This window comes from Manis pentadactyla, chromosome 15 (assembly GCF_030020395.1).
Source record: "Manis pentadactyla isolate mManPen7 chromosome 15, mManPen7.hap1, whole genome shotgun sequence".
Lineage (NCBI taxonomy): Eukaryota > Metazoa > Chordata > Mammalia > Pholidota > Manidae > Manis > Manis pentadactyla.
This window is the reverse complement of record NC_080033.1, coordinates 1492181-1519231: the sequence shown is the minus strand read 5'-3', so window position 1 is coordinate 1519231 and position 27051 is coordinate 1492181. Positions and strand designations below refer to the sequence as shown.

At 56.2% G+C, this 27051-nt stretch overlaps 2 protein-coding genes across 2 annotated transcripts in view; one reads left to right on the top strand and one right to left on the bottom strand.

Annotated features, from left to right (window-relative positions):
- Positions 1-391: 391 nt before the first annotated feature.
- KDELR1 (KDEL endoplasmic reticulum protein retention receptor 1) lies at positions 392-6912 on the bottom strand. The gene is made up of 5 exons (XM_036885529.2): positions 6624-6912; positions 5852-5952; positions 5363-5521; positions 1917-2169; positions 392-1152 (listed from the first exon to the last, which is right to left on the bottom strand). Exons 1-5 carry the CDS (start codon positions 6712-6714, stop codon positions 1118-1120), a joined length of 639 nt encoding a protein of 212 aa, XP_036741424.1. The 5' UTR covers positions 6715-6912; the 3' UTR covers positions 392-1117.
- A 1437-nt stretch (positions 6913-8349) lies between these two features.
- GRIN2D (glutamate ionotropic receptor NMDA type subunit 2D) overlaps positions 8350-27051 on the top strand; it is a 28339-nt gene continuing 9637 nt past the window's right edge. Inside the window, exons 1-11 of the mRNA XM_036885659.2 lie at positions 8350-8796; positions 9580-9833; positions 12861-13351; positions 16844-17463; positions 20838-20952; positions 21272-21483; positions 21762-21930; positions 22379-22532; positions 24804-24929; positions 25134-25363; positions 26462-26622. Of these exons, the coding sequence (XP_036741554.1) occupies positions 12887-13351; positions 16844-17463; positions 20838-20952; positions 21272-21483; positions 21762-21930; positions 22379-22532; positions 24804-24929; positions 25134-25363; positions 26462-26622 (2252 nt within the window). The 5' untranslated portion in view covers positions 8350-8796; positions 9580-9833; positions 12861-12886. The remainder of the gene's footprint in view (positions 8797-9579; positions 9834-12860; positions 13352-16843; positions 17464-20837; positions 20953-21271; positions 21484-21761; positions 21931-22378; positions 22533-24803; positions 24930-25133; positions 25364-26461; positions 26623-27051) is intronic.

Sequence of the window (27051 nt, the reverse complement as noted above, 5' to 3'; positions counted from 1 at the left end):
CAACCGAATTTTTTTTTTCCTTCTTTTTTTAAGGAGACAGAGTGGCTCAACAAAATGCCAAAAGAGGGTGGGACGGAGGCTGTCCGTCCATTGGCCACCTCCAAAACACATGCTTTTGAAGGTTCTCTGCAACCCTGAGGTTCAGGAGAACTGTCAGGAAAGTTCTGTGCCAAGATAAGAATCTTAGAGATTTCCTTTCCTCCAAAACCCAGAGTTGCTGCGTGGAGTCAAGGTACAGCCCAGAGTGTCGGGAAACCTGGTATTTACCTTCCTGCTCCTCCTAGGCCTCAGACCCCTATGGATGGCTGACAGGATAAAGCAGAAGCAGAGAGAGGGGCTGGGGGACCCCACAAACACCAGAAAGAGAGCAAGGAGTAGCGGAAGAGAGGCATCATTTTCCTCAGTTTATTTCAAGAGAACAAAGAATCAACCATCAATTCTGTACAAAAACACGGCAGTCGAGCCAGTGACCCTCAGGCCGGCCCCCTTCCCACGCCTGGCTCCTTGCCCCACTGAACTGCCAAAAAATGAGGACAAGACCAAAAAACCCAAAGTCTAGATAAACATTATTATGAAAAATAAGGGGAGACCTTCCCTCCCCTCCTCCTTGTCCCCACCCCAGAAGTTTGGGTGGGGGGAGGCTGGGAGAAGGGCAGCAGGCCCGTGTCAGCAGATTTAGTGTTTGGCAACCAGCGGGGCTGGGGGGGTGGGATCTGGAAGGGAGTCAAGGGGCCTGGGGGAGGGAAAAGATCTCAACCCCGTCCCGCCCACCTCCCCGACCCCCACTCAAAAACAGTTTATAAAAATCGGGACCAGAGAGTAGAAGAGAAAGGAGTCATCAGAATCAAAAACTAAATAGTGGAAATATTTTTTTTTCTTCTCTAAAAGGCAAAAAGCTACAAACAGCCCAGGTCCTGAGTTCCCCAAGACTTGGGGCCTCCACTGCCCCCTGAAGCCAGGCAGGAGGGGACTGGGGAGCGGGGAGAGGCTGGTTCTTTAAAAAGTCACCCCTGGGCGGGAAGGCTCTTTCTTCGTCTTGCAGGAAGGCTCTCGTCTTTCCTCGCCTCCCTCTGCGTCTTGCAGCTGCCGCCAAGGAGAGGGGTGGCAAGGGCCCGGGCTATGCCGGCAAGCTTAGCTTCTTCCCCTTTAGGACTGCGAGGAGAGAAAGGGTTCGGGCATGACGACCCCATCCACGCGGAGGGGACGCTGGGCTGGGCAGAGATACACGGAGGGTCGGCCCCGGGACCCCAGCTCATAAACTGGGGAAATCAGTCTGGATTACCGAGGGGTGGGGCTGGGGGACCCTGGTCTCGCCCTAGGGGCTGAGTAATGGCGGCAGGAGGAGGCCCCACTCCCTCCAGTGCTGGCGGCTCCTGTCCCACCCTGGAACGGCTCTCGGGCCTAGATGCCTTGGATCTCGGAGGTTGCTGGAGTCCGTGGGTCTGGCAGAGGTGGCTGGCCCAGACCACACCTCCCGCCCTCCCAGCCTGAATCCTGAAGGCCACAGGCTGCCCCCAGCCCTCCACCATACTCACCCCTCTTTCCCTCACACTGACTCCTATTCTCTCAGGTCTCTGCTGCACCCATCATCTCCTCAGAGGCCCTGCCAACCCCCATGGCTACCACATCCCTGGTTTCTTTCTTTCAAAGCCCTTCTCACTCTTTGCAACCATCTCTTTACTTTTCATTCACACACACCCCCATCCCAACAGGATACAAAGGGAGGGGTGGACCTCCATGTTTTTTCCTACCGTAGAGTTCCCAAAGCCTTCAGGGACACAGAACATGCTCAATACATTTGTTGGCTGCATGAATGAATGAGTGAATGAATTTTGGTGGGGCTGAATCCCTAAGGGTGAGGACAGGAGCTGGGTGAGGAGCAGGACCCCTTCCAGGCAGCCCTCCATGCTGGCTACCTTTGGTGATGTAGAGGTAGAAGAAATCGCAGTAGAGGACCGTCTGGACCAGGCCTGCCACGATGGCGATGAGGTCAAAGAAGCCCTCAAAGTGGTAGCGCCAAATCCAGTTGAAGAGATAGAGTGTGCGGTAGACGCCCAGTGCAAACAAGTAGTGGCTGGTGATGGTCTCTGCCTCGCCCGTCTTGCTCACCATGAACAGCTGTGGCAGGATGGCGACTGACTCCAGGTAGATGGAGAAAGTCCAGAGGATCTGCGGGGAGGATGGGCAGGAGGGAGACAGGGCAGAAGTCAGGAGGATGCAGTGCGGCGACGCCTGCGGGGTACTCCCTATGTGCCAGATGCCACGCCACCGGTCTCGTGCATGTTCCCTTGCTTAATCCTCACAACGACCCCATGATGGGGATTAGCATCCCCATCCTACAGATGAGGAAACTGGGGCCTGGAGAGGGTAAGAGACTTGCCCAAGGCTGGTCAGTGGCAGAGCTGGAACTTGAACTAGGGGCTAGGACCCAGTGCTCATGAGCACTTGGCAATGAAGCTGCTCCAAAAGCAGACCAGGTGGGATTCTGGGCTCGGAGACTTCCTTTCCATGAGACCTTGCACCTGAGACCCAGGTCCTCTAAGCTTCTGCCTTCTTATTTCTACAACGGGGATGATTTTCCTGCCCTTGTAGGGACTACACTCAAGGTGTAATCCTCAGAGCCATAAATCAGACTTTGTCACTCCCTGGCTTAAAATCCTCCAGTTGCTACCTCTTATTGCAACCAGGATAAACTCCAAATTCCTAACCTCAGCCTTCAAGACCCTCCCCAATCCAGCCTCATCTACCCTCTCCTCTCCAGGCTGCAGCCACCCAGGCCTTCCATCTGGTCCTCCCACACGCCATGTCCTTCCCGTCCCAGGACCTTTGCACTTGCTGTTCCCTCAGCTCTTCCCCCAAACTGTCCCATTCTGCATCTTGTAATTCCTTTCAGCCTCAGCTCATCAGTTACCCCTGAGAAAGGCCTTCCCTTCCCATCCTCTCCCCAGGACTGCCACATCATCTCCTCTTATCGCCTTCCTGGAAGCTCTCACCAGAACAAGGACTCTATGAGGACCAGGATCTTGTGTCTTGCTCACCCCGAGGCCCAGCACCTGGCACAGTGTCTGGCACACGGTGATGCCTGAATGCATGAATGACTGAATGGGAGAGAGCTCTCCATGTGCCTGTCATGGGCCACCATTCAGGAGCAGTGACAATGATCACTCCTGGGAAGGACAGGGCATCAGAGAGGGGGAAGAAGAGATGGCAGACATCTGTCAGCCCCTTCTCAGTTCTCAGCAACCTGAAAATCCCACCTGGAGTGACCTGTGATCTATAGACCCGCAGAAACCTCCCCTCAGAGAACAAGGCCAAGTGGCAGGTGTGGCTCCTTGGCAGTTGCTTTGGTTTGTGGGAGGGAAGCACTGCACATCAGGATGGATTCACAACTCATGCTTATAGGTTCTTATCCACACACTACAGGAACTAACTGGCTCATGCCTTAACCCCGTGAAGGAAGCCCTAATGTTATCCCCATTATACAGAGGACAAGACTGAGGCCCACGGTCACAAAACCTCAAGGGTGCCCTGCCCAGGCGGCTGGACTCCAGGGCTTACTCCCATAATCACTCAGAATCCTCCGGCAAGGCTCTTAGCAAGTTAAGTTAATTACGGCTCTCAGGAAATGCACCTCCTAAATGGTAGCACTCCCAACCGTTACCCCTAGGATCACCCTTGGGGAATAAATCATGACATAAGAAGAGATGGAAGACCACATCTTCATCACATTTATTTTATCTATTCATGCCGTCTGAATTTTTAAAGAATAGTTTCCTTCTATGATTAACAAATACTTTGTTTACTATGCACCAATTAATAGCACAGGCTGCAAAAGTAGGCAGACCTGGGCTCAACTCTGTGAGCTCTCCCAGCTGAGCCTCACGCTCTAGTCCTCCAAGAAATGGGGATGAGGATGTATGCCCCCCAGGGTGGCCAAGGGATCAGACAAGATGATGATATATCTGGAATGACCAGCGTGGAGCCAGACACCCAACCAGTGCCAATACTTTGCACAAATGACCTTCCACTCTGTATGAGGGAACTGCAAAAGCTGAAGTCAAGAGATCTGAGTTCTGGTCCAGCCTCCTCCACCCAGAGCAAGCCCCAGTGACTTCCCTCAGCCCCTGACAACCCATCTGCAAAATGGGCCTGCTTGGGTGATAGCTTGGGCAAGGTGGTAACAGTGATATGTTTGAAAAATCCAGGGCCTGCAGCCAAACTTGGGGTTTCCCGCCACGGCTCAGTGCCTCCTCCCTCTGACATTTCTGGGACCTATGGGCTTAGGCACCCTCTGTCAGATTTATCTGGTCTGCACGGTGCTTTTAGAAATACATTTTGAGTCTGTAGCCCAAATTGTAGGCCAAAACTGAGTTCAGGAAAACTCCTGAAATGTGGCTTCTGTTGAAATCACCTGCATGCTTGGCCACCCAGAATCAGCTTCCTAGAAGGTCAGAATGGGTCTGGGAGAGGAAAGGCTGTTCTCAAATTATGATTCCTGCCAGGTCCCAGGAGATATGAGACCACAGACTGAGCACAGGCCCTCTCAAAATGCTTCCACGGAGTTTGTACAGGTGCCACCAAAATGCCATGGAATAGAAACCATGACAGTAACATAAGGAGTAAAAGTGTCAGCCTGGCACTAACCACTTCAGTCATTGAACAGATGTTGACACAGCACTTTCTATCTAGTGACAGACACTGTGCCTTACCAATATTAACCCTTCATTAGAACCCTATGAAGTCGGAATGGATCATCCCCACCCTAAAGATGAAGAAACTGAGGTGCAGAGAAACTATGTGCTTGTCTGAAGACCCACAGCTGCTGAGTGGTAGAGGCGGGCTTCAAATCCCCACTTTCTGGTTCTAGATTCTACACATTAGACCACTAGGCCATGCTGCAAAATCTCCATAAATCCTCACCATGACCTGACCTTGAGTTTACAAATAGGGAAACTGAGTCACAGAGAGGTCAAGTCACATGTCCACAGTCACGTTAACAGAAAGTAACAGATCTGGAATTCAAATTCAGGTAGCCTGGCTCAGCGGCCCCTGTTCCCAATTCCTGAGCTATTCACTAGGCCAGTGGATGACCTTGAACAAGTCTAAGACTCCCTAAGCCTGTTTCCTCACCTGTAAAATGGGGCTGCTATGAACAGTAATGAGTTCATGTATGAGAAACGCCTAGAGTAGCGTCCGGAAACGCATGAGTGCTGCTGTTGCATTATTACCATCTGACTCCTGAGCCATGTGCTGAATTCGTATGTCCTAGAATAAGGAAGTTGAAGCAAACCCTGCAGAAGGAAGCCTTTGCGCCTCTGCCACAGCCCATCTGACCACACAGGGACTCTGCCAGGTCGCCTACCTCCAGAGGGGTAAAGTCATGGTTGACCAGGAACGCCAGGATGGCCGTGGGAACAACGAGGAACTCCACCCGGAATGTGTCGTGGTTCCCGTCATAAGTGGCTTTGAATTTGCTGTAAATCATCCAGACTGTGGTGAAGGAGCAAGCAATGTAGACCACCTGTTGAAGGGGATGAGGAAGAGGGCACTTCAGCTCATGGTACAGCAACTGAGCCCCCAGTAGGTTTGAACCCGGGAGTCTGGAACCCCAGCACCACCCCAACCTAGGCCCCCAGCCCCCTCCACTCCCCAGACCCAGGGGTCCAGACCCCCAGTCTCTCCCTACACAAACCCGGGAGTTTGCAACCCCAGCCCCTCTTCCCACAGACCTAGAAGTCCCAGCCCATCATCTCCTCAGACTCAGGAGTCTAGCACCCTTGCTCCCTCATCCCACAGATCCTCACCCGCCTACCCACTAAGCAGGGACCAACAAGCAGGGCAGAGCCTTTACCTTCATGCATGTGTTATAGAGTGAGATGTAGTTGGTGAAGAGGTCCAGGTAGCGGGCAGTGAACACCACGGCAAACAGAACCTGGCTCTTCCCCGAAATCCCTGCGGTGCAGAGAGAAGGGGGTTGGGGGAGGCTGGGGGTGGGCAGCATGGGGAATAAACCGAGACCCAGCATCTAGGACAAGCCTGGAGGCGGCTCTAGATTGCAGCTGTCCCTTGGAGGCCTCCCCAGCCCGCCAGCCTGAGCCCTTTCCCACGGCCCACAGCCAGGGGGCAGCCCTGCCGGAAGCTACTCCAGCCCGAGGCTCTGTCCCAGGCTAGGCCTCAGGGACAGCCCCTGGCCCCCTCGGGATCCTCCCACAGGCCAGACCCAAGGTGAGGCCTCGGGAGGACCCCATTTGACCTCAGCCCTAGGAACCAGTCGCCTCCCTCCCACTCCGTCCCTGGCCGCCACGGTCCACGTCACCAACGCCCAGCCACCTCCCTGCCTGCCACGGCTCCGTCCCCAACCCCGGAACCCTGGGGCCGCCCAGATAAAGGACAGGGGAGGCTCCGAACTGGGCGCCTGGAGCCACCCCCACCAAGCTGTATGCACCCCCCAGTCTGGGGAAGGGAGCTGACCCTTCGGTGACCCCGGATCTGGAAGGGGGAGCCCCAGCAAGCAATAGGGGGAGGGACCCGTTCCTCCAGCGCCTCCAAATCCTTCCCCGGCCCTGGGATGCCTCCCCCACCCCGCACTCGACCCCCTTCTCCCGCCCCGGTGGGCGTCTCACCAGCGCAAGAGCGGGACTTCCAGATTTTAAGCAGTAGCAAAATGATGGCTAGGAGGTGGGAGAGGTCGCCCAGGAATCGGAAGAGGTTCATGGTGGGGGTTCCGGCAGGGCTGGGCTCGGGGAGGCAGGCTGGCGGGGGGCTGTCCCCCGCGGCTGCTGTTCTAGCCGGGCGGCTGGGCTGGGGGACGGGAGAGGGGCCCTCGGTGGGCTCCGCTCCGGGGAGGGGGCTTTGGGATGGGGAGCCAAGGCGGGCGCTGGTGGTGGCCGAGGAAGAGCTGGGAAGAGGGAGGAGGGCGGGAGGAGGAGGAGTCCAGGCGGGAGGCTCCGCCCCCGAGGGCGGAGTCCCGTCTCTCGGGCGCCCCCTACCCGGATCCTCCTGGCTTGCAGAGTGGGCACTGACAGCACCCGCAAGGCCGCCTCCTGGGAACCTGAGGGTCGCTGGGAAACTCCCAGGTCTGTCACCTGCTCCCCCAGGCAGTCTGCGCCTCTCTATAAGGGTCGCAGTCCACCCGCCCAGCCCCTGCCCTTAACAGGGACTCAGGAGGCTGGTCTCTGAGCTCCAAAAATCCTAGACAGGGGCCCAGAGGCTGAGCTGCCAGCTTCTGTCCCCTTTTCAGGGGCCTCCAGCTTCAATCCACCCAATAGATAAAAAAAGCAGCCTCCAGCCCCTCCCTCAGACTCAGGAACCTGGGTCCCCAGCACCTTCCTACTCAAGGAATCTAGGAATCCAGGCCCCCTTCCTTATGACTTAGGGTCCCACCTCAACCATCTGTGTCTCAAGCATCTGAGTCCAGAAATCTAGATGCACAATCCCCCTGGTACCCAGAAATTCAGACCCCCAGTCTCTGCTTTTTCAGGAATGAGAGCCTTCACTGCTGCTCTCCCAGCCCTAGGAATCAGTAGCCTAAAGCCCTGGCTCCAGACCCTGTTCCAGAACTGCCCACTCACAGGAAAACACACACACACACACACTTTCTCTCTCTCCTGGCCTCTGCCCCTTGGGGGGGAGGGGGACCAGAGGTCCTGCACCACACTCCACCCCAACACTTTGCAGAAGCTCTGGGTGCATCCTCTCTATCAGGAGGGCAGGGGCTGGGCAGCTGGCCTTGCGGGACCCTCCAGGGCCCAGGCTGTGTCTAGGAGGGGACAGTCACTGCTTTCCTCTGGGATGTTTGAGTCCCCACAGATGTCAGGGGCTCCTCAATAAAAGAAGGGGTACAGAGGTATTGGTTTCTTCAGAGGGCTGGGTGTATGGGGTTCCTGAGGGTTGCATCCATGAGTTTTGGAGTCATGGACCCATGAGGGTGGTTTATGCTAGGCGGCTGGCTTGTTCGAGTGCCTAAAAAGGACTCAGGCCTGCAGGAGGGGACCCAGATGAACTGGGACCAGTGGAGAACGGACCCGGCCTCCTGCATCTGAGGGAGGAGAGGCCGGGGGCTGGGACCCCTGGGTCTGAGGGAGGAGGGGGCGGGTGCATGGAGTCCTAGGTCTGAGCAAAGACAGGACTGGCAGCCTGGACTCCTGGGTCCTGCGGAAGGAGGGGCCTGAGGACTTAAATTTCTGGGTCTGAGAGAGGAGAGGGCTGCCTGGACTCCTGGCTTCATGATGGAGACCTAGTTTGCAAGCCTGGCCTTCTGGCAATAGAAACCAAATGATGGGTTTAGCACGGCAGAGCCTGGAGTCCAGGAATGGCCCCCTGCCTTTTAAGCCTCAAAGTGGGGAGAGGGCAGAAGCCCCCAGGCTCTGAAGTCCGGGTCCAAAGCTGATGTCTCATGCCGGTTCTGGGCCCCTGCCTGCACCCCCTCCTCCCTCTTTATTTTTGGCCCTCTCTCTTGTCCCGGGAGGAAGGCAGAGGCTGGGAGCTGGGTGTGGGGGACGGCCCCTTCCCCCAGCCCTGGCAGGAGGAGGGGTCCCCAGGGAGGCCAAGAAGGGGGGCCGTGGGTCTCCCGGCAGGGCGGACGGGGACTGAATGTTAATCGCATCCCGAGTGAGTGTGTGTGCGAGAGCAGAGCGAGTGTGCGAGTCCCTCCCGCTCTGGCTGCTCCAAGCCGCGGCTACCGCCACCACCCTCCACCCGCAGCCTCCCCCGGCCACCAGTGCCCAGCCGAGGGGTGTCGGCCTGGGTGGGTCCGCCCGGCCCCCAGGGGTCTCTCGTGCGTCTGCCAGCTGCCCGGTGAGGATCTGTGTGTCAGGATGTCTGGGGCTGGGCTGGTGGAGGGGGGGTGTGTCTGTAAGGGCTGTGGCGGTGGAGGGAGGGAGGGGTCTGTCTGTCTGTATTGACCCTGAGCCTCCCGCCTGGGTGTCGCGAGCACCCCCCCATTTCCTCCCCAGTCCCCCGAACCCGGATGGATGGTGGGTACCTGGGCTCTGTGCTCCTGCCTGCGTCCGGCCGGGCATCTGGCGTCCCCAGCTGCCTGTGTCCTCCTGTCTGTCCAAACAGCCCCAGACGGCAGTGGCAGCCCGGCCCCCACCGGACCCCGTGTGTGTGTGTGTCTGTGTGTGTGTCCCTCCTCAAGCTCCGGGGGTGTTAAGGGGGAATCCCAGGGAAGTGAGGTTCTGCGTGTGTGCGTGTGTACGTGTGTGTTTCTGGCTGTGCTTGAGAGTGGGGGCGCCAAGGGGGGGTCTGGAGGTGGCCAAGCGAGGAAGGGGAAAGCAGATCCCCAGACAGGCAGTCTCCTGCCCCTCAAACCAACACACACACCAGCCTGCGGCTTCAGAGGTGACCCAGACAGACAGACAGACACGGACGCTGGGGTGGGGGGTGGTGCTGAGGGCACAAAGAGGGGGTGGGAATGAGCCAGGGAGAGGCGGGACCGGACACATGGACGGGGGAAGGAGGCGGGGCTGAAGCGGCAGAGGGGGGCACCCCGGGTGGGCGGAGGGGGGATCCCCACGGGGTCGGGGCGGCGAGAGGACACCCCTACAGCCTCCGCAATGTCCGGGGCCCAACTTCCAGCGCAACATGTGTAGCGGCGTCCTCGCCTAGCCAGGGTGGCCGCAACCTTGGGGGACAGACAGGGCAGGACGGTACCGAAGAAGAGGAGAGAGAGCCGGAGCCAGGGACAGGCAGGAGGTCCCCGCCACTGCCGCCCCGGGGCCTGGCCCCCTCAGCGGCTCGCTGAGCCCTCCGCTGCCGAAGCTTCGAGTCACTGGACTCCAGTTTGGTCCTGGCCCCCTGCAATTCCCCCAACAGAACAGGGTCATGAAAAGGTAAGGCAGGGTGGGGGATGCTGGGTGGGAGTGGGAACGTGGACCCCCAGATCTAAAACAGGGATAGTTGGCCAGGGGCCTCAGGGAAGGGGGGTATTGGATGCTTAGCAGGGGGATCTTGGCACCCCCTGCTCCATTTTCTTTTGGGGACACTTTTCCACCCCCTCTCTTTCTCCCTGAGTCCTTTTTCCCTGGGTCCCTACACCTCAGACCTCCTAACCCCCCATTTATCTGACACTCTATCTCCTCTCCCCAGCCCCACGGACTTGACACCCCATCTCTATCTCCCTACCTCTCTGCCTCACCCTCCCTCTGCACCCCCCTGCCCACAACAGTGTCCCCCATCTCTGGCCGGCCTCTCCCTCTCTCCTCTAGCTCTCTGCTCCCTTCTCAGAGCTATGAGTCTGCTATTAATACCCCTGCCAAGGACCTTGAGGGCATCCAGGCCCCAGCACCCCTCACCCCAGGCTACCACCCCTTCCTCAAGGTTCCGGAATACCCTTCAAGCCTCTTCCAAGCACCAGGATCAGGGTGGGGAGAGAACAGTGCTGGAGGTGGGGGAACAGGACACCGTCTGCAGCACGACGCGAGGCGGTGTTGGGGGGGTGCTGGCTGGTGATCAAAGTGGCCTCTCGGCTCTTCTGTGATGGACTGGGGGGGAGTGATGGAGACAGGGACACCCCAGGAATCTCTGGCACCCTCCTCCTCTTCAGCTGGGGGACAGGCTGTGCTGTGTACAGGACCTGAGTGGGGTGACTGGGGAGGCTAAAGCTGGGGGGGGGTGCCCAGGACAATGGGACTGATGGGGTTTGAGGAAAAAAATGGGGTCCTTAAGGGAGAAGAGGGCTGTGGCCCTGGACTCCTGGGTCCTGGGCACAGGGAAGGCTGTGCACCTGGATTCCTGAGTCTAGGGGCAGGAGGGGCCCTGGACTCCTGGGTCCTGGGGGAGGAGGGCCGAGAGCCAGGACTCCTGAGTCTTTAGGGAGAAGCTGGGGGATAGGGCTTCTGGGTCTGAGGAAGGAGCAGGCTGCTGGGGGCTTAGTTTCCTCAGTCTCCGGCAGGGCCACGTACAGGGGGCTGGACTCTGGGCTCGAAGCTGGATGTGTGGCCTGAGACGCATGAGGAAGTGCAGACTAGGGCCTGGGCAGTATGATCCCTGGGAGTGTAGAGTCTTGGGATTGGGCTTCTAGAGTCCCCCCGAGGCCGGGGATGTGGCACCTCAGTCCCGGGGAGGCAGGACACTGCTCCCCCAAATCCCTCATGGGATTAGACTGGGCATCCAGGTGCCTGAGAAGGGTGGGGCTGGGCCCACCTGGGCCTCAGCAGGCAGCAGGACCCTGGGGTCCCCAAGGGCAGAGGCCAGGCAGGGGTGGGTCTGAGAGAGGGAGAGGAGGGGCTGAGGGGTGAGCAGCCACCAGGGGAGGGGGAGGGCTAGTGTTAACCCCACCGGGGGCCAGGCCACAGCTGTGGGTTATTTTGGGGCAGAAGGGGGGCTATTCTGAGCATTGATTGAGCCAGCTGCTTTGGGAAGAGCAGAAGAGAGGAGGGGCGAGGAGGAGACAGGATTTGGGAGGGACAGGCATGCTGGGAGACCCCACCTCCACCCGCGGGGAGACAGTGGCCCAGGATCTCTGGGAAGGTGGGTGAAGCCTCTAGGCAGAAGAGGGGGTGTGGGCCTTTCCCCTATTCTGTCTGTCTGGGGTGGACTGAAGCCTGTGCTACCATGGCAACCGGACAGGAGCCTGATTGACAGCCAGGAAAGAACCCTCCCTATCTGAACCCCCACCCCTTCAGGGAGCCCCTAATGCAGTCGTTAAGCCCTCCCTGGGAACCAGGAGTCCAGACCCCCAGTGCCCTCCTCCCTCAGACCCAGGAGCCAGGAGTCTGGGCTCCCAGCCCGACCACCCGAGGCAGCTCGTATTCAACAGGGTACACAGGAAGAAATGCTGTATTTCCTCTAATTTACTAAATTGCTCTGGGCTGGGAGCCAGGGACCCCCGCCCCCAGCTCTCCACAGCTGTGCCCCCAACTCCACAGCCCAGCCTGGACCGTGACTCCCTCTTGTTGAGAACTGGGGAGGAGGACAGGGACAGGAATAGGCGACAAAAATGGGCTGGGGGTTGTGGGCGAGCTGAGGGGTAAGGTCATAGGCGCATTTTCTTGCCTTGGAAAGCCCCACTAATTTATTTTTCTCGCTCTTTCTCTTCCCCCACACACCTGACCCCTTTTCCCTTTCTCATTTTTTTCCCTCACTTTTCTTCCTTTTATTTTTGATCCCTCCTGCCACTCGCCTTCCTGGCTTTCATGTCTGTGCTGGGCACCTCTCTGGTGGGGGTCTTGATCTTTGCCTCGCCTCGCTATTTCTGTCCTCCTGTGTTTTCTATCTGCTCTGCCTGTCTCCTCCCTCAATCTCTAATTCTGCCTATTTCTCCATCCCTTGTCTGCGCGTGTGTGTGTCTCTTGGTGGCTGTGGGGTCTCTCTGTATTTCTGGGTTTCTCTCTCTCTTCTCGGTCCAACTTTCTCCTCTCTCTTCTTCCTGCCTTCCTATCATTGCCTCTCTATTTCTGACACTCCGTCTTATCTCTGCCTCATCTCCCTGTCACTGTCACTCTGAGCCTCTCTACCCGTTTCTTCTTCCATCTCTTCTTATTCCTGTCACTGTCTCTGACCATCTCTTGCTGCTGTTTCCATCTCTTCTACCTCCCTGGGTCTCTCTGCTCCTATTCTGATCCCATCTCTGTGGGCCTGTTTCCTGCCTGTCTTCTCACTGTCCTCCCCATTACTACCTTGTCTATCTTTTTTTCTCTACCTGTATCTTCTTTGTCCCCGTTGCCCACCTGCACTTTCCCTTTGCCTCTGTCTCCCCCATCTCTATCACCCCAACCTTTCCCTCTCTTATCCCTGCGTCTCTTCTTGCCTGTTATCTCTCCTCCGTGTGTCTCCTTCCCTATCTTGTCTCCCTGTCTCTGTCCTTCCATCTCTGTGCCTCGCTCGTTTGTGTGTCCGTCCCCGGCCCGGACGCTCAGAGGCTGCCCGGAGGGGCCCGCAGGCGATGCGCGGCGCCGGTGGCCCCCGCGGCCCTCGGGGCCCTGCTAAGATGTTGCTGCTCCTGGCGCTGGCCTGCGCCAGCCCGTTCCCGGAGGAGGCGCCGGGCCCGGGCGGGGCCGCCGGGCCCGTTGGGGGCCTCGGCGGGGCGCGGCCGCTCAACGTGGCGCTCGTGTTCTCGGGGCCAGCGTACGCAACCGAGGCGGCGCGCCTGGGCCCGGCAGTGGCGGCGGCCGTGCGCAGCCCGGGCCTGGACGTGCGGCCCGTGGCGCTGGTGCTCAACGGCTCGGACCCGCGCAGCCTCGTGCTGCAGCTCTGCGACCTACTGTCGGGGTTGCGCGTGCACGGCGTCGTCTTCGAGGACGACTCGCGCGCGCCCGCCGTAGCGCCCATCCTCGACTTCCTGTCGGCGCAGACCTCGCTGCCCATCGTGGCCGTGCACGGCGGCGCCGCGCTCGTGCTCACGCCCAAGGTGCGCGCGACGGGAGGGCGGGGCGGGGCCAGTCCTGAGGGTGGGCGTCGCGGGCGCGGTAGGTCGGATGGTGGGGATCAGGTATAGGTAAGGGGCGGGGCTGACCTGGGTGGGCGGGGCCAGTAGGAGGCGCGGTGCCCGCTTTGGGAGTCACCTAGGAGCAGGGTAGGGTCTGAGAGGGGCCAGTCTTGGATGACCCGGGTACGGGCAGGGTTGAGGGTCTGCAGGAGAGGTTAGTGAGGGGAGGGGACGGGGTGGGATCTGGGGAAGTGGCGGGGCCAGGCAGCGAGGGGTGGAGCCCGGGAAGGAAAAGCGACCCCCTCAGATGGCAAGATCTGAGGGAGGGGTCAGTTGAAAAGGAAAAAGATTTAGAAAGGGGTGAGGTCCAGTGAGGAGGTAGGAGCCAGGAAGGCAGGGACAGGGACCAGAATAGAAGGGCATCAGAATTCTGAGGGGCAGGGAGGGGCTCGGCCGGCTGAGAATGGGGGCTCGGGGATGAAGGGGCAGGATGACGGGGCCATCCGGTTAAAGAAGTGTGAAAAGGGGAGGAGTCGTCAGAGAGAGGCGGGCTGAGGAGGGGTGGGACCCTGAAGCCAGGAAGGGGGAGAGGCCAGTCAGGGAAGGTTGGGTCAGGGCCCACACTCTGTGCTAAAGGGGCGGGTCTAGAGAGGAAGGCGGTCCTGAGAGTGGGTTTGGGCAGGTGCATGACCAGCTGTCCGGTGTGGAGGGCCAGAATTCAGAGGATGGGCCTGGGCGGCTGAAGGCCCACGGCAGGGGATGGGGCACAGAGGCTGGAGCAGGCTGTGGCCTGGGGGAGGCCTGCCTCCCAAGGGCACAGGAAGGGCCAGCTGGAGTGAACGAACAGTAGGGAAGGGCAGAACTGACCAAGCAGTGGTGTGCAGACTGAAAAGGAAGAAGGTCAGGTGAGAGGTGGCTGCTGGGAAGGATTGCGGCCTATTCAGAGGTGGAACCAGTGCCTCATGGGAGGGACTCTCTGGTGGATGGACACCTGCCTGGGTGAAGCCTAAGTCTCCACCAATTCTCTCTGCTGTGAGAGCTGGTGGCTTTGTGACTATCTCTGTCGTGTGCTGGACTCTTAGTTCTCTCCTGTCCAGAGCATCCTGGGAAGGGCCTCTGTCCAACTTTCTACTTCTCTGGCTTGGGGTTGTCCAGAGGTTTTGTAGGCAGATCACCTGCGAGGTGAACCTATAACTTCCGGGCTCCCATCCCCATGGCATACTGAGAGATGTGGTCCCTGGTGCCCCCTTTGCTGCTTAGTAGTGTGGGCAGCTCTGTTGTCTTTTGAGCACCGGTGGCTGCTCAGTGACGCCAGTTGCCTTCTGGGAAATGTAGTCCCCTCAGTGTCTGGGTGGAATAAAGAGTCAGCTCCATCTGTGCCACCACAGATTTCCCCTGTGGAATGTGGTCCCCTCAGCAGACCTCCACCTGCCAAGGATGAGGTCCTCTCAGGGTTCTTACTGCATGCTGGGAGACCATATCCCCTCAGGACAACTGTCCAATCCTCTATACCTATATCCACAGGCAGGCACCGAGGGAGACAGTCCACTTACTCTTCTCATTGCATTACTGGAGGACTTGTGGAGGGCTGATTCTGTGCCAGTTAGGTTCTGGGGAATATAGTTATGAAAGGAGGAAAGAAAAAAAACCCAACAAGGTCTCTGTTCTTATGGAGCTTGCATTCCAATGGGGAGACAGACAAAACAAATAACATAGTGAGCTCTGTCCCGGAGAAAAGGTGATGACCGAGGATGGGGCTTCAATAGATGGCAGTCAGTGGAGGTTTTTATGAGGTGACACCTGAGCTGGACTGAGGATGAGGTGAGGTAGGTCCAGCATGGAGGAGCCGGGGGGAAAGTGTCCCTGTGTCCCCAGGAGAGGCAACAGCTAAGAGCAAAGGCCCTGAAGCCAGAAGGAACTTGATATGCTTGAGGAAGAGCAAAGAGGTGGGGGTGGAGGGGGATGAGGTCAGCGAGGCAATGGGGGCCACAGGGACGACTTTGGCTTTAACTCTAAGTAGAACCATTGGAAGGTTTTCAACCAAGAAGGGATTTGATCCAATTAATATTTTGAAAAGATCATTCTGGCTGCTGTCTGGAGAATGGACTGGAAGATGCAAGAATGGAAGCAGAGATGGATTAGGAGGCAAAAAAGTAGTGACAGTGAAAGTTGTGGTGGGGGCAGTAGTGAGGTAGTGAGGACAAGTGGGGTTATGTTTTGAACAGAGAGCCGAGAAGGTTTGGAGCTGACTTGGATGTGGGCTTGAGGGAAAGAGAGGGAAGACATGAGTTAGCTTTGGGGCCCTAACATCTGGTGAATAAGGAAAAGAAGACAGGGAACAGGTTTGAGGCAGGGGAAAGATCAAGAATTCTGTGTTTGACATACTTACCTTGAGATGCCCCTCAAGGGGAGGTGTTGAGCTGATAGGGCAATAGGTTTGTCTGGAACTCACAAGAGAGTTGGTGACTGAGGACAGGAGCCATCAACATATCCAGGGCTGTTCGATGTGACTTTCTACAGTGATGAGAATGGTCTGTATCTGCTGTGTCCAATATGACAGTCACCGGCCACATGTGGCCATTGAGCATTGGACATGTGGTTAATGTACCCAGGGAACTAAATTTTATTTAATTTCATTTAATTTTAATTTGAACAGCCATGGGTAGCTAGCAGCTATCATAGGGTAGCACAGGAAACAGCATTTAAACCCATGACTCTGGATGAGCTTACCAGGAAGAGAGGACAGAGAAGACAAGAGAGAAGACTAGGGCACTCCTACATTTAGAATTCTGACTGAGGAAGAGAGTCCAGCAAAGGAAACAGAAGGAGAGTCCAGGGAGGTAGGAGGGAAATCAGAGAAGGGCAAGTCCCTTAGCAAAACTTCCAGTTGGAAGAAACAGTACCTTCAGCACCTGTTGCATGCTGGAAGATGTAGTCCTCAGTGTGTTCTGGAAACTCTAGTTCCCTTGCTGGTTGCGGGGTGTGTTCCTTATGGTAATGTAACAGATAAAACCCCCATGTCTCAGTGACTCAACCCAATAGAAGGCTGTTTCTCAGGCATACAAAATCCAAACAGGTGTTCCTGTTTGGAGGTGGCTTTCCTCCAGGTGGTGACTCAGGGACACCGGCTCCTCCCTCTCATGGCTCTGTAGCCCCCTCAGACTTCAGATTTCTCTCCGGGACCTCCGTATCTGTCCTCAGGGAAGAGATAAGGCGCATGGGGGAGGATTTTGTGGATGAGCCTCGAACTCAGCCACGTGGAGACCTAACCCAGGTCTAGCTCTCTGCCCCAGCAGGGAAAGGAAAGGGATTTGGTGAACAGCTTGTCAGTTTGCCATATTGAGAGCTGTGGCCTGCCAGTGGCCACTGGGAGCTGTGCTGTAACACCCTAGTTGACTGTGGAAGGTCGCCAACTAACTGCTGGAAGCTGTGGTCTCCCCTCTGGAGGCCTGACCTCCTCCTTGTCCCCCACAGGAGAAGGGCTCCACCTTCCTGCAGCTGGGCTCCTCCACAGAGCAGCAGCTTCAGGTCATCTTTGAGGTGCTCGAGGAGTACGACTGGACGTCCTTTGTAGCAGTGACCACGCGTGCCCCTGGCCACCGAGCCTTCCTCTCCTACATCGAGGTGCTGACTGATGGAAGCCTGGTGGGCTGGGAGCACCGCGGGGCACTGACGCTGGACCCTGGGGCAGGCGAGGCAGTGCTGGGTGCCCAGCTCCGCAGTGTCAGCGCACAGATCCGTCTGCTCTTCTGTGCCCGCGAGGAGGCCGAGCCTGTGTTCCGGGCAGCCGAGGAGGCTGGCCTCACTGGGCCTGGCTACGTCTGGTTCATGGTGGGGCCCCAGCTGGCTGGAGGCGGGAGCTCGGGCGCCCCTGGGGAGCCCCTCCTTCTGCCAGGAGGCGCCCCACTGCCTGCCGGGTTGTTTGCAGTGCGCTCAGCAGGCTGGCGGGATGACCTAGCCCGGCGTGTGGCAGCTGGCGTGGCCGTAGTGGCCAGAGGTGCCCAGGCCCTGCTGCGTGACTATGGCTTCTTGCCCGAGCTCGGCCATGACTGTCGCGCCCAGAACCGCACCCACCGAGGGGAGAGCCTACATAGGTGAGTGGGGCTGGGGTGGGGCTGGGGTGGGCAGGCCCAGAGCCTCATTATATGGGGTACCCATTGGCTGAGTGGCTCAAATGGGTCAGTTCCCTCCTCAGAGCTTTGGTTTCGTTTTCTGTAAAATGAGTATCATTGGGTCTCCTTTCTGGGGTTAAATTGGGTATTTTGGAAAAAAGCGCCTCAGGTGCAGTGAGTGTATTTCTCAATTTTGTGATTTTTTTCAGCTTAATGGCTTTAAAATCAAGATGCATCCTCCAGTTGATGGCTTATCATGGTTTAAATGGCAGCAAATTTTTCTTGGTGGTACCTAAAAACAGAGATGCATCTTACAGTTGAGAGCATCTTCCATCTGATGAAATACCCTAGTTAGAGTATGAGCGGAACTTCCATAGTAAAACAGCCCAACAATCCAGTGATCCAAACACGGTAGAAGTTTGTTTTCATCTCAACACTCTAGAGATGAGGGGTCCAGGTTATCCGGAGGCTATGTTCCTCCACATGACCATTCAGGGATCCAGGACCCTCCCACCTTGTTGCTCTGCCATCTTCTTTCTGCACCGTTGAAACTGGATCGTACGCATGTCAAAATCCTAGGTCATGAGAAAGGGAGGGGAAGTGGAGAGAGCAAGCAGTTTCTTTTTGGGCAAGTGAAATGGAAGGGACAAGTCTTGGATTCCACTGGTGAGAGAGTAGTCACGCGGCCAGAGCTGGCTTATTGGTTGTTTACAGCCACGTGCATGCAGATTGGTTAGACGTCGATTCTGATTGGCTCCTGAGGGTGCTGTATTGATGGAGTTTGAATGTCATCCCTGCACATGGCCTGGGCTAGCATCAAGGAAGACTGGGAAATGTTGCCAGTAGCTGGTCAGGTGTGTGCCCAGCTTTTACACGCTATTGTTTTAGCAGAGGGGAACAGGGTTTGCTGGGAAACGCCTCTCCCCCGTTGAAAGCTTTGGGAGTGAGAAACTGAAGAGTTTGGTGACAGAACAGGGGAAGGAGAGAGGCCTTGAATGCTGAAATGAGAATGAACTGAACTCAGGAAGAGGTGATGGGCGGGGAAGAAAACCTCAGAGAGGAGGATTGTGAGTCGGAAGTCAGGATACAGGGACAAGAGGATGAGAAAAGCATTCCGGGTTCGTAAATTCTTACTGAATGCCTGCTAGGAACTAGGGCTCATGCTGGGCGCTGGAACGCAGAGATGAATAAAACCGCGGACTTCTCTTCAAAGAACACAGGGTCCTGGGGGGCAGAAGACAGGGATGGGATGATGACAACGCAGTGTGATGCCTGCGATACTGGAGGTGGCATGGGGTCTGGGAGAGCGCAGGGAGGAGTACTAAGCCAGGACATTTTTGGTTGCGAGAAGCAGAGTCTCATTTGATTTCCTCAGGGAAAAGGGGGTATATTGCAAAGATAAACATGCACAGAAACCCAGACGTCAGGAATTGAAACCAAGCCAGGCGACCAGCTCCTCTTTCCTCTCTTTCTGATGCTATCTTTTTCTTTCTCTCTCTCCCTCTCCTTCCTCTCTTTCTTAGCCTTGCCACTTCCAGAGACTGTCCAATTCTTCTCTTACCACCACTTACCCAGAATTTCTGCTGCTTCTTAATATTCATAATTTCAACCCATCCTGTCCACCCCCCACCCCCTTATCCTACCAAATCTCATGGCCAATGTCCTCCCAAGAGAGGAATTTCACTGGCCCCAGTCAGCCTTCCAAATTAGGCTACACGAGTCACAGGTCGACCTCTGAAGCCCGGGAGGTTTCCAGGAGGAGGAGATATCTAAGCTGAGCCTGAAGATAAATTGCCCATTCATTCATTCATTCATTCATTCATTGAGAAGCTGTTTATTGAGAGCTGACTATATGCCAAGCGCTGCTTTAGGTACAAGGGTAAATGGTGTTAAATAAGGTACCTGGTCTCACAGAGCTTATGGTCTCATAGGGGAGTGAACAGGGGTAGTGAACAAACAAGAAAAGGAAGAAGAAAATACCAGTGGGTGATAGCTTGAGATGAAAACAACACAGGTGGAATGTGATAAGAAATGCCTTAGGGTGCTAGATGAGCTGAGGTCTTCTGAGTAGGTGAAATTTGGAGGTAAAAAAATGGATTAAGAGAAAGAGCCAATTGTTGGAACATCTAAGTGAAAAGGAGAGGGAATAACAAGTGCAAAGACCCTTGGGCTGGAATTGCCTGCTTGGGAGCCTGAAATAAAGGCGTTGACACTGGAGCTTAGAGGGCAGGGGAAGGTGTAACTAGGAGATGGAGAAACAAGCAGGGCCCAGACCATGCAGGGCATGTAGACCAGCTTAAAGGGTTTGGATGTGATTCTAAGAGTTGTTGGGGATTTGCCGATTTCAGGCAAGGGGAACAGCACTGTGCAAAGGCCCAGAGGGGAGAGGAATGTGGTCAGGTTGGTGGGACCCCAGTTACTCAGGGCAGATGAAGGCAAGAGAATTAGGGTTTGGGGTGATGAGGCTGGGGAGGTAGATGGGGCCAAGCCATAAGGGCCACCTGTTTGAGAGGCTTGGGCTTGTTCCTGGGCACTGGGGAGCCATGGGTGGGTTATGAGCAAGGAAGAAGTGGAGTCAGTTTGGGCTGTAGAAAGATCCCTCTGGGCGGAGTGGGGAACAGACTGGAGGAGAGAGATTGGAGGCTGGGGTGAGGGTCCAGGAGGGCCATGGGGATGGAGGGGAGAGGAAGGGACAGAGAAATCCCATGGGGCAGGAAGGATGAGGCTTGGGGATGGATGGCCTGGGCAGGGGAGTGAGGGGATGAGGATGGCAGCCAAAGGCCTGACCAGGCCCAGGGCGATACTGAGCACAGGATGGCCTTCCGAGTCCAGGATGCTATTGCATAGGGAAGATATCGGGAGTCCAGAGACCTTCTGGGGCTTCTCCCCAGGAGGTGATACTCGAACTGAGTCTTGAAGACATGGGAATTGGTCAGGATGAGAAGGGACAGAACCAGGGGTTTCCAGGCAGAGAGACCACCTGCAAAGGCCTAGAGAAAAGAAACCGAGTGATATGTTTGGGGGACACCTTGTTGGCGTTGGTGGGGCACAAAAAGGGTTTAGGGTGGAAAGAGTTTGAAGGCGGGAAGGGATCAGAGATGGGGCTTCAGAGGCAGGCTGGGCCAGAACACACAGGGTCTTTAAGAGGACCTCAAACACAGGCTGAGGGTCTGGGGCCTTGTTTAGCAAGGGGAGAATACTTGAGCAGAGAAGAGGCATATTTGGGTTTTCAGGATCTCGGAGGAAAGATTCCAGATGGAGCCTGGAACTTGTCAGTAGGAAGGGGACTTTCTCTGCCTTTTGGGTCCAAGGTCCAGTCCAGGTTCCTACCTGTCCCCTCCCTTCCTCCCGGCCAGGTACTTCATGAATATTACCTGGGATAACCGGGATTACTCCTTCAATGAGGATGGCTTCCTGGTGAACCCCTCCCTGGTGGTCATCTCCCTCACCAGAGACAGGACTTGGGAGGTGGTGAGTCCCAGCCCGGGCCCCCAGGTCCTGAGGAAGAGGGTGTGAAGAACCAGACTTCTGTGTCCCGGCAGACGGGGTCTGAGGCCCTGGCCTGTGGCCTCTGAGGGAGGCAGGGGGTGGGGGCCTGGACTTCTAGTTCTCGGGGGAAAGACTGGGCACCTAGACTCCTGGGTTCCAGGGGGAGGCAGGAGATGGGGCCCAGACTCCTGGTCTGAAGGAGAAGGAGCTGAGAGCCCAGGCTCCAGGAAGCGGGGCCACGAAAGTCAGGACAGCCTGGAAAGGCCCCCCAGGGAGCCTGACTCCTTTTCTCTTGGCCAAGGTGGGCAGCTGGGAGCAACAGACTCTCCGCTTAAAGTACCCGCTGTGGTCCCGCTATGGCCGCTTCCTGCAGCCAGTGGATGACACACAGCACCTCACAGTGGCCACGCTGGAGGAGAGACCCTTTGTCATTGTGGAGCCCGCAGACCCCATCAGCGGCACTTGCATCCGAGATTCCGTCCCCTGCCGAAGCCAACTCAACCGCACCCACAGGTGATAACCGGGGTCCAGGAGTTCCAGCTTCAAAATTCTTCTCCCTTGAAACCCGGTAGTGCTGACGCTAGCCCCCTCCTCCCGTGGGACCCAGGACCCGCAAAGCCCTCCAGCTCCATGACCTTGGACAAGTCATGGAACTCCTTTGAGCCTCAGTTTCCTCAGAAAGCGCTAAACATAGTTTTAGCTGCTGCTTGTCTCTTCCTCCATACCCTGACCTCCTGGGAGAGTCTAAGGTTGCGGTCCCCAGCGTCCCCAAGCCTGCTCGCTCCCCGCAGCCCTCCTCCGGACGCCCCCCGCCCAGAAAAGCGGTGCTGCAAGGGCTTCTGCATCGACATTCTGAAGCGGCTGGCGCAGACCATAGGCTTCAGCTACGACCTCTACCTGGTCACTAATGGCAAGCACGGGAAAAAGATTGACGGCGTCTGGAACGGGATGATCGGGGAGGTGAAGCCGTAGGCGACACGTGGGGCAGGGGCCGGAACTGGGCGGACACGGGCGTGGCCAAAGGGGGCGTGGTGCCTTCATGAGGGGCGGGGCCAATATAAGGGCCCTCCCTGGAGGGCGGGGACTGGGAGGGTCCGTGAGGGTGGAACACCTCGTGAAGGGGCGGGACCAGGGTGGGACTTCTAGGTGAAGGGGGTGGGGCCGGGGGGAGGTTGGGCAGAGCCTTCAGAGGGCGGGGGGGGGCACAGGGTGTGGCTTGGGGGCCACCTCTTACTACTCCTGTTCCCAGACTCTCACCACCTTTCCTTTCCTGCTCTGCATCCCCCCCATCCACCAGCCAATGTCACCCTGTCACTGGTCTCCTGGGGCCGGTCCAGACTCCGCACAGTGTGTCTCTGTCTGCTTGGGCCAGCCAAGATTCCTCACGCACTCCTCGCCCTCACCCCAGGTGTTCTACCAGCGCGCCGACATGGCCATCGGCTCCCTCACCATCAATGAGGAGCGGTCGGAGATCGTGGACTTCTCTGTCCCCTTCGTGGAGACAGGCATCAGCGTCATGGTGGCGCGCAGCAATGGCACCGTGTCCCCCTCGGCCTTCCTGGGTGAGCCCGGGCCCTGGGATGGCAAGGCTGGGGGACTCTGTGGGTACAATTCCCATCCTGGAATTGCCTGTACCACTGTTGTGACTCGGTGAAATGATATCACTTCTGAGCCTCAGTTTCCTAATCTGTAAAATGGGAGAAATAATTTCCCCTACCATTTTGCCATGAAGCTAAGGAAACTGGAGCCTCAAGAAGCTTCTCTTGAACAATTTGTTCAAGGTGTTGTACCTGGTCTTGTATTCTTTTTTTCTTAAAGAGAGCCCTCCAAATTATATAAGCTTCAGGACCTCCAAACCGCAAGTCTTATTCGTATATAAGTATGAGGTGAGGAAAAGAGATGAATGTGGTACAAGCATTCAGTTCATCCACCAGTGTTTATTGAGCACTTACTGTGTGCCAGGCTCTGGGGTGCACACAAATCCCTGCCCTCTAAGGGCGCTCCACCTCACGGGGGAGACAGAACAAAAAGGTCTTAAAGGGGTACAAGGACAAGATGACTTCAGATGGTGATCAATACCATGAGAAAGTAAGCCAGGGCGGAGAGATGGAGAGGAATGGGACTTGTGCTGCCATGGGTGGGCAGGAGGGCTTTGAGGAGGTGACCCAGTCTGGTGTGGATCTGGCTGAAGAGCATTCCAGGCTGAGAGAACAGCAAAGGCAAAGGCTCCAAGGTGGGAACACGGGTGGAGTGTTTGTGAAATAGTGGAAGTCTGTTGTGGCTGGAGGTGGGCAGTGACTGAGAGTCGGGGGAGGTGAGGGCTGGGCAGATGGCACAGGGCCCTGGTTGCTACGGTAGGAAGTTTGGATTTTACTCTTATTGCAGTAGCAAGGGTTTTAACTGCAGATGGTAGTGTGGAGATGTACGATCAGATTTAGGCTTTTAAAATATCCCACTGGCAGCTCTGTGGAGTGACGAGGCTACTGCGACCATCCATGCAGAGAGGATGGGGGAATGGGCCAGGATGATGACAGGGAGGGAGAGGCAAGTAAGCAGGCTTGGGATGTGGTTCGGAAGCCACGGATTGGGTAGAGCTCTCATTTGCTGAGCTTGGAGATGACAGAAAGAAATGCGTACTTGGGGCCGAGGGCAGCAGGTCTTGTCACTTCCCTGTTGTTCTCTGAAGTCTGAGCAGTGCTTCGGGAGCTGGAGGGGCTGGGAGAGGGGACAACCCTCCTTTGTGTTTGTTTTTGTATATTTCCCCAACAATGTCTCTCGTGGCCTCCTCTTTGCACCAGGGTCTCTGCAGGGCACCCTGGGATGCACCACGTGGGGCTTCTGCCTTCAACAGCGGTGTGACAAGGTCATATTTAAGCCCAACCACGTTGCCCAGCAGAGGTGACAGGCATGTCCCCAGATGCCGCAGTGACAGTCCAGGATAGTGACACTGCTGTTGTGACAGGGGCAGTCTTGGCTGCTCTCACACTCGGCCTAGAAGGTGAAATCACCTGGTACTGATCCCAAGGAAGTGGTGATTCAGATTTATTGTCAGTGAACTTCCGGAGGCAGTGTGAAGCGGGGACACATGAGCCCGAGTCTGTGTGATGGAGAGGTTAGGGGGGCGCCTGTGGTGGGGAGCTGTAGAAGAGGGGTGAGGGCTCGTTTGGGAACGCTGTGTTCTGGGTGGCTAAAGCAGCGGGCTCTTGCGAGAGCGATCAGGCTGCAGAGGTCAGTGGAAGCCAGGCTGAGGGGTGCGGACTTTGTCCTGGGGGGGCACTGGGGAACCACAGAAGGCTGCGGGCAGGGAGGCGGCCGGCTCATCTGTGGGTGTAGAAGGGGCCTCTAGGGCCTTTGGGGAGGGGAGCGGGCTAGAGAGGAGACTGGAGTGATGGTCCAGGGGAGAGAAGGGAAGGAAAGGCCGGGGTGAGGGACAGGGTGAGGATGGCAAATGTGGGGGTTTGGGCTATGACTGGATGGATGGTGGGGCTCCTAAGATGGGGAGCCTGGGTGCTGGCACTGTGCTCAGTGTGAAACATGGTGAATGGCAGGGGGTTGGAGGTCTGGGGGATGGCCAGGGGGAGGTGGAGACTCGGGTCTGGGGCTCAGGAAACTTATTTAGAAGACATTTGTATTTGGTGGTTGAAACCACAGAAATGATTGAGATGGCTGTCTTTGAGAGAGATTGTCTCCCAGGGGTCTGGGTGAGCAAAGAGGCTGTTCACAAGATGGGGATCCTGGGCAGGGGACAGAGTCACATTTGGGCTGTACCGTGTTCACGTGGTCCCCCAGTCCTTTGCTTGCTGAGTCATGACCTTACACCCCCTTCCCCCCAGAGCCCTACAGCCCTGCCGTGTGGGTGATGATGTTTGTCATGTGCCTCACTGTGGTCGCCGTCACCGTTTTCATCTTCGAGTACCTCAGTCCCGTTGGCTACAACCGCAGCCTGGCCACGGGGAAGCGTGAGTCCCCTTCCTCCATTGCCCTAACGCACAGCCCAGACCACAGATAAAACTACATTTCCCAGCAGCCGCAGCCCCTGGGGTGGAATGATGGCCTCTTGAACTGCCAGAGGCCTTGGGTACCACTGGGTATTGGAGTTTTTTCTGCTTCCTTGCTGAGCAGAAGGGACTTGGTGTCCATGTCCCTCTCCTGGCCCCCTGCAGGCCCTGGTGGCTCAACCTTCACCATTGGGAAATCCATCTGGCTGCTCTGGGCCCTGGTGTTCAATAACTCAGTGCCCGTGGAGAACCCCCGGGGAACCACCAGCAAAATCATGGTGCTGGTGTGGGCCTTCTTTGCTGTCATCTTCCTTGCCAGCTACACAGCCAACCTGGCTGCCTTCATGATCCAGGAGGAGTACGTGGACACGGTGTCTGGGCTCAGTGACCGGAAGGTGTGTGTGTTTTGGAGGAGAGTGCGCTAGAGGTCACAAAGCTTGGCATGTGGGAGGTCAGAGGGCTTCCAAAATGGTAGAATGGAATGTTCCAGAGCAGAAAGGTTTCACAATGAGCTATTTAAATATTCCCAGGGGAAGGGAGTGTCCCCAAATGTTCTTGGGGTAGTAGCATCAAATGGGATATTCTAGACCAGTGCTTTGCTCAAACTGTGATGAAGGGCTAATTTGTGAAATTTCTAATCCTGTGGAGACCAATGCTTCTGTAAAATACAATGGAAATGAATTACTAGGGAGTAAAATAAAATTTAAAATCAAGACATGCAAAACTCAAACCCAAAATTTTATTTATTCAGTTCAACAGACACAAAATTATTCCGTCAGATTGCTCTAAATGCTCACACTTTTGATTTCTGCACTTACCTCATCGTGGATCACAGTTTGTTCAGGGACTGGTGGTCTGCAGAGCATACCTTGAGACTGAAGTGGTGAACTGGGTGTTTTGACCTATTAGAAGGTTGAGAAATAAATTCAGTGGATTACAACAAATATTTTCTTAATGGAATAGAATAGAATAGAAAATATGTTTGACTGTAATAAGGGTGAGTATGGTTTTCTGAAAGTTTTGTTTTAGTTATATACACACTCAACATTGGGCCAGCACACACCTGCCTGGCTATGTCTGTATAACAAGTGCACCCAGCCTCCACCATGCCTGTACCTGCCCTGGGGCCTCCCATGATCCAGCATGTTAAGGGTTAATGCCTGGCACATCAGGGAACTCCAAGACCCTTCTCGAACTCTTGAACTTCTGATTGGACTATGATCAGACCATGCTGGTTGTTAAATATTTCAGTATTACTCCTGATTAGATACACATATCTGCATACAGATGGGGAGATATCTGCAGATGTAGGTGCTGCAGATGTAGGTGATATCTGCAGATGTAGGTGCTGGGTGGGGAGTAGAAAAGAGTCACGATTAACAAGTCTGAGAAACATTTCTGGACTGGGCTGCCCACCAGTTGGCAGGTATCCCCCCAGAATAGAGAGCATGTGGGTGGAGGGTGGCCCCCTAATGACTCCCATTCTGCCCCAGTTCCAGCGGCCCCAGGAGCAGTACCCACCCCTGAAGTTTGGGACGGTGCCCAATGGGTCCACGGAGAAGAACATTCGCAGCAACTACCCCGACATGCACAGCTACATGGTGCGCTACAACCAGCCCCGCGTAGAGGAAGCGCTCACTCAGCTCAAGGCAGGGTCAGCGCAGACGCGGGCTGGGGAGCTGGGGGGGCCCTGGGGGCCCGGAAGAAGCGCAGAAACAGCCAGGAGTTGGGGGTTACTCAGCAGCCTCAGAGGTCAGCCAGGGATGGGTCAGCTTAAAAGGCAAAGGTCATCAGGGGTGGGAATGAACTCCCCCTTCCAGAAGTAGGGTCCTTCTGATGTTTTCAGGGGTCCAGTAGTTATGGATTCTGGGGCCAGACTGCCAGGATTCAAATCCTGGCTTTGTCCCTTCTTGGCTGTGTGACATTGGACAAGTTACTTAATCTCTCTGAGCCTCAGTTTCCTCCTTTGCAAAATAGGGGTAACAAGAGGACCCACCTCGTAAGGTTGTTACAAGAATTGTTATAGTTGCTATTCTTATTAATTAATATAACATTATATTATTATGGTGATTATTACTAGTTA

Bases quoted from the DNA above. Each gene is read 5' to 3' on its own strand.
- KDELR1 (XM_036885529.2), bottom strand. From the start codon at position 6,714: ATGAACCTCTTCCGATTCCTGGGCGACCTCTCCCACCTCCTAGCCATC. The intron at 5,522-5,851 runs GTAAAGGCTCTG...CCCCTTCAACAG, and splicing joins TCTATAACACATGCATGAAG to GTGGTCTACATTGCTTGCTC. The intron at 1,153-1,916 runs GTAGCCAGCATG...CTCTCCTCGCAG, and splicing joins CTACCTCTACATCACCAAAG to TCCTAAAGGGGAAGAAGCTA.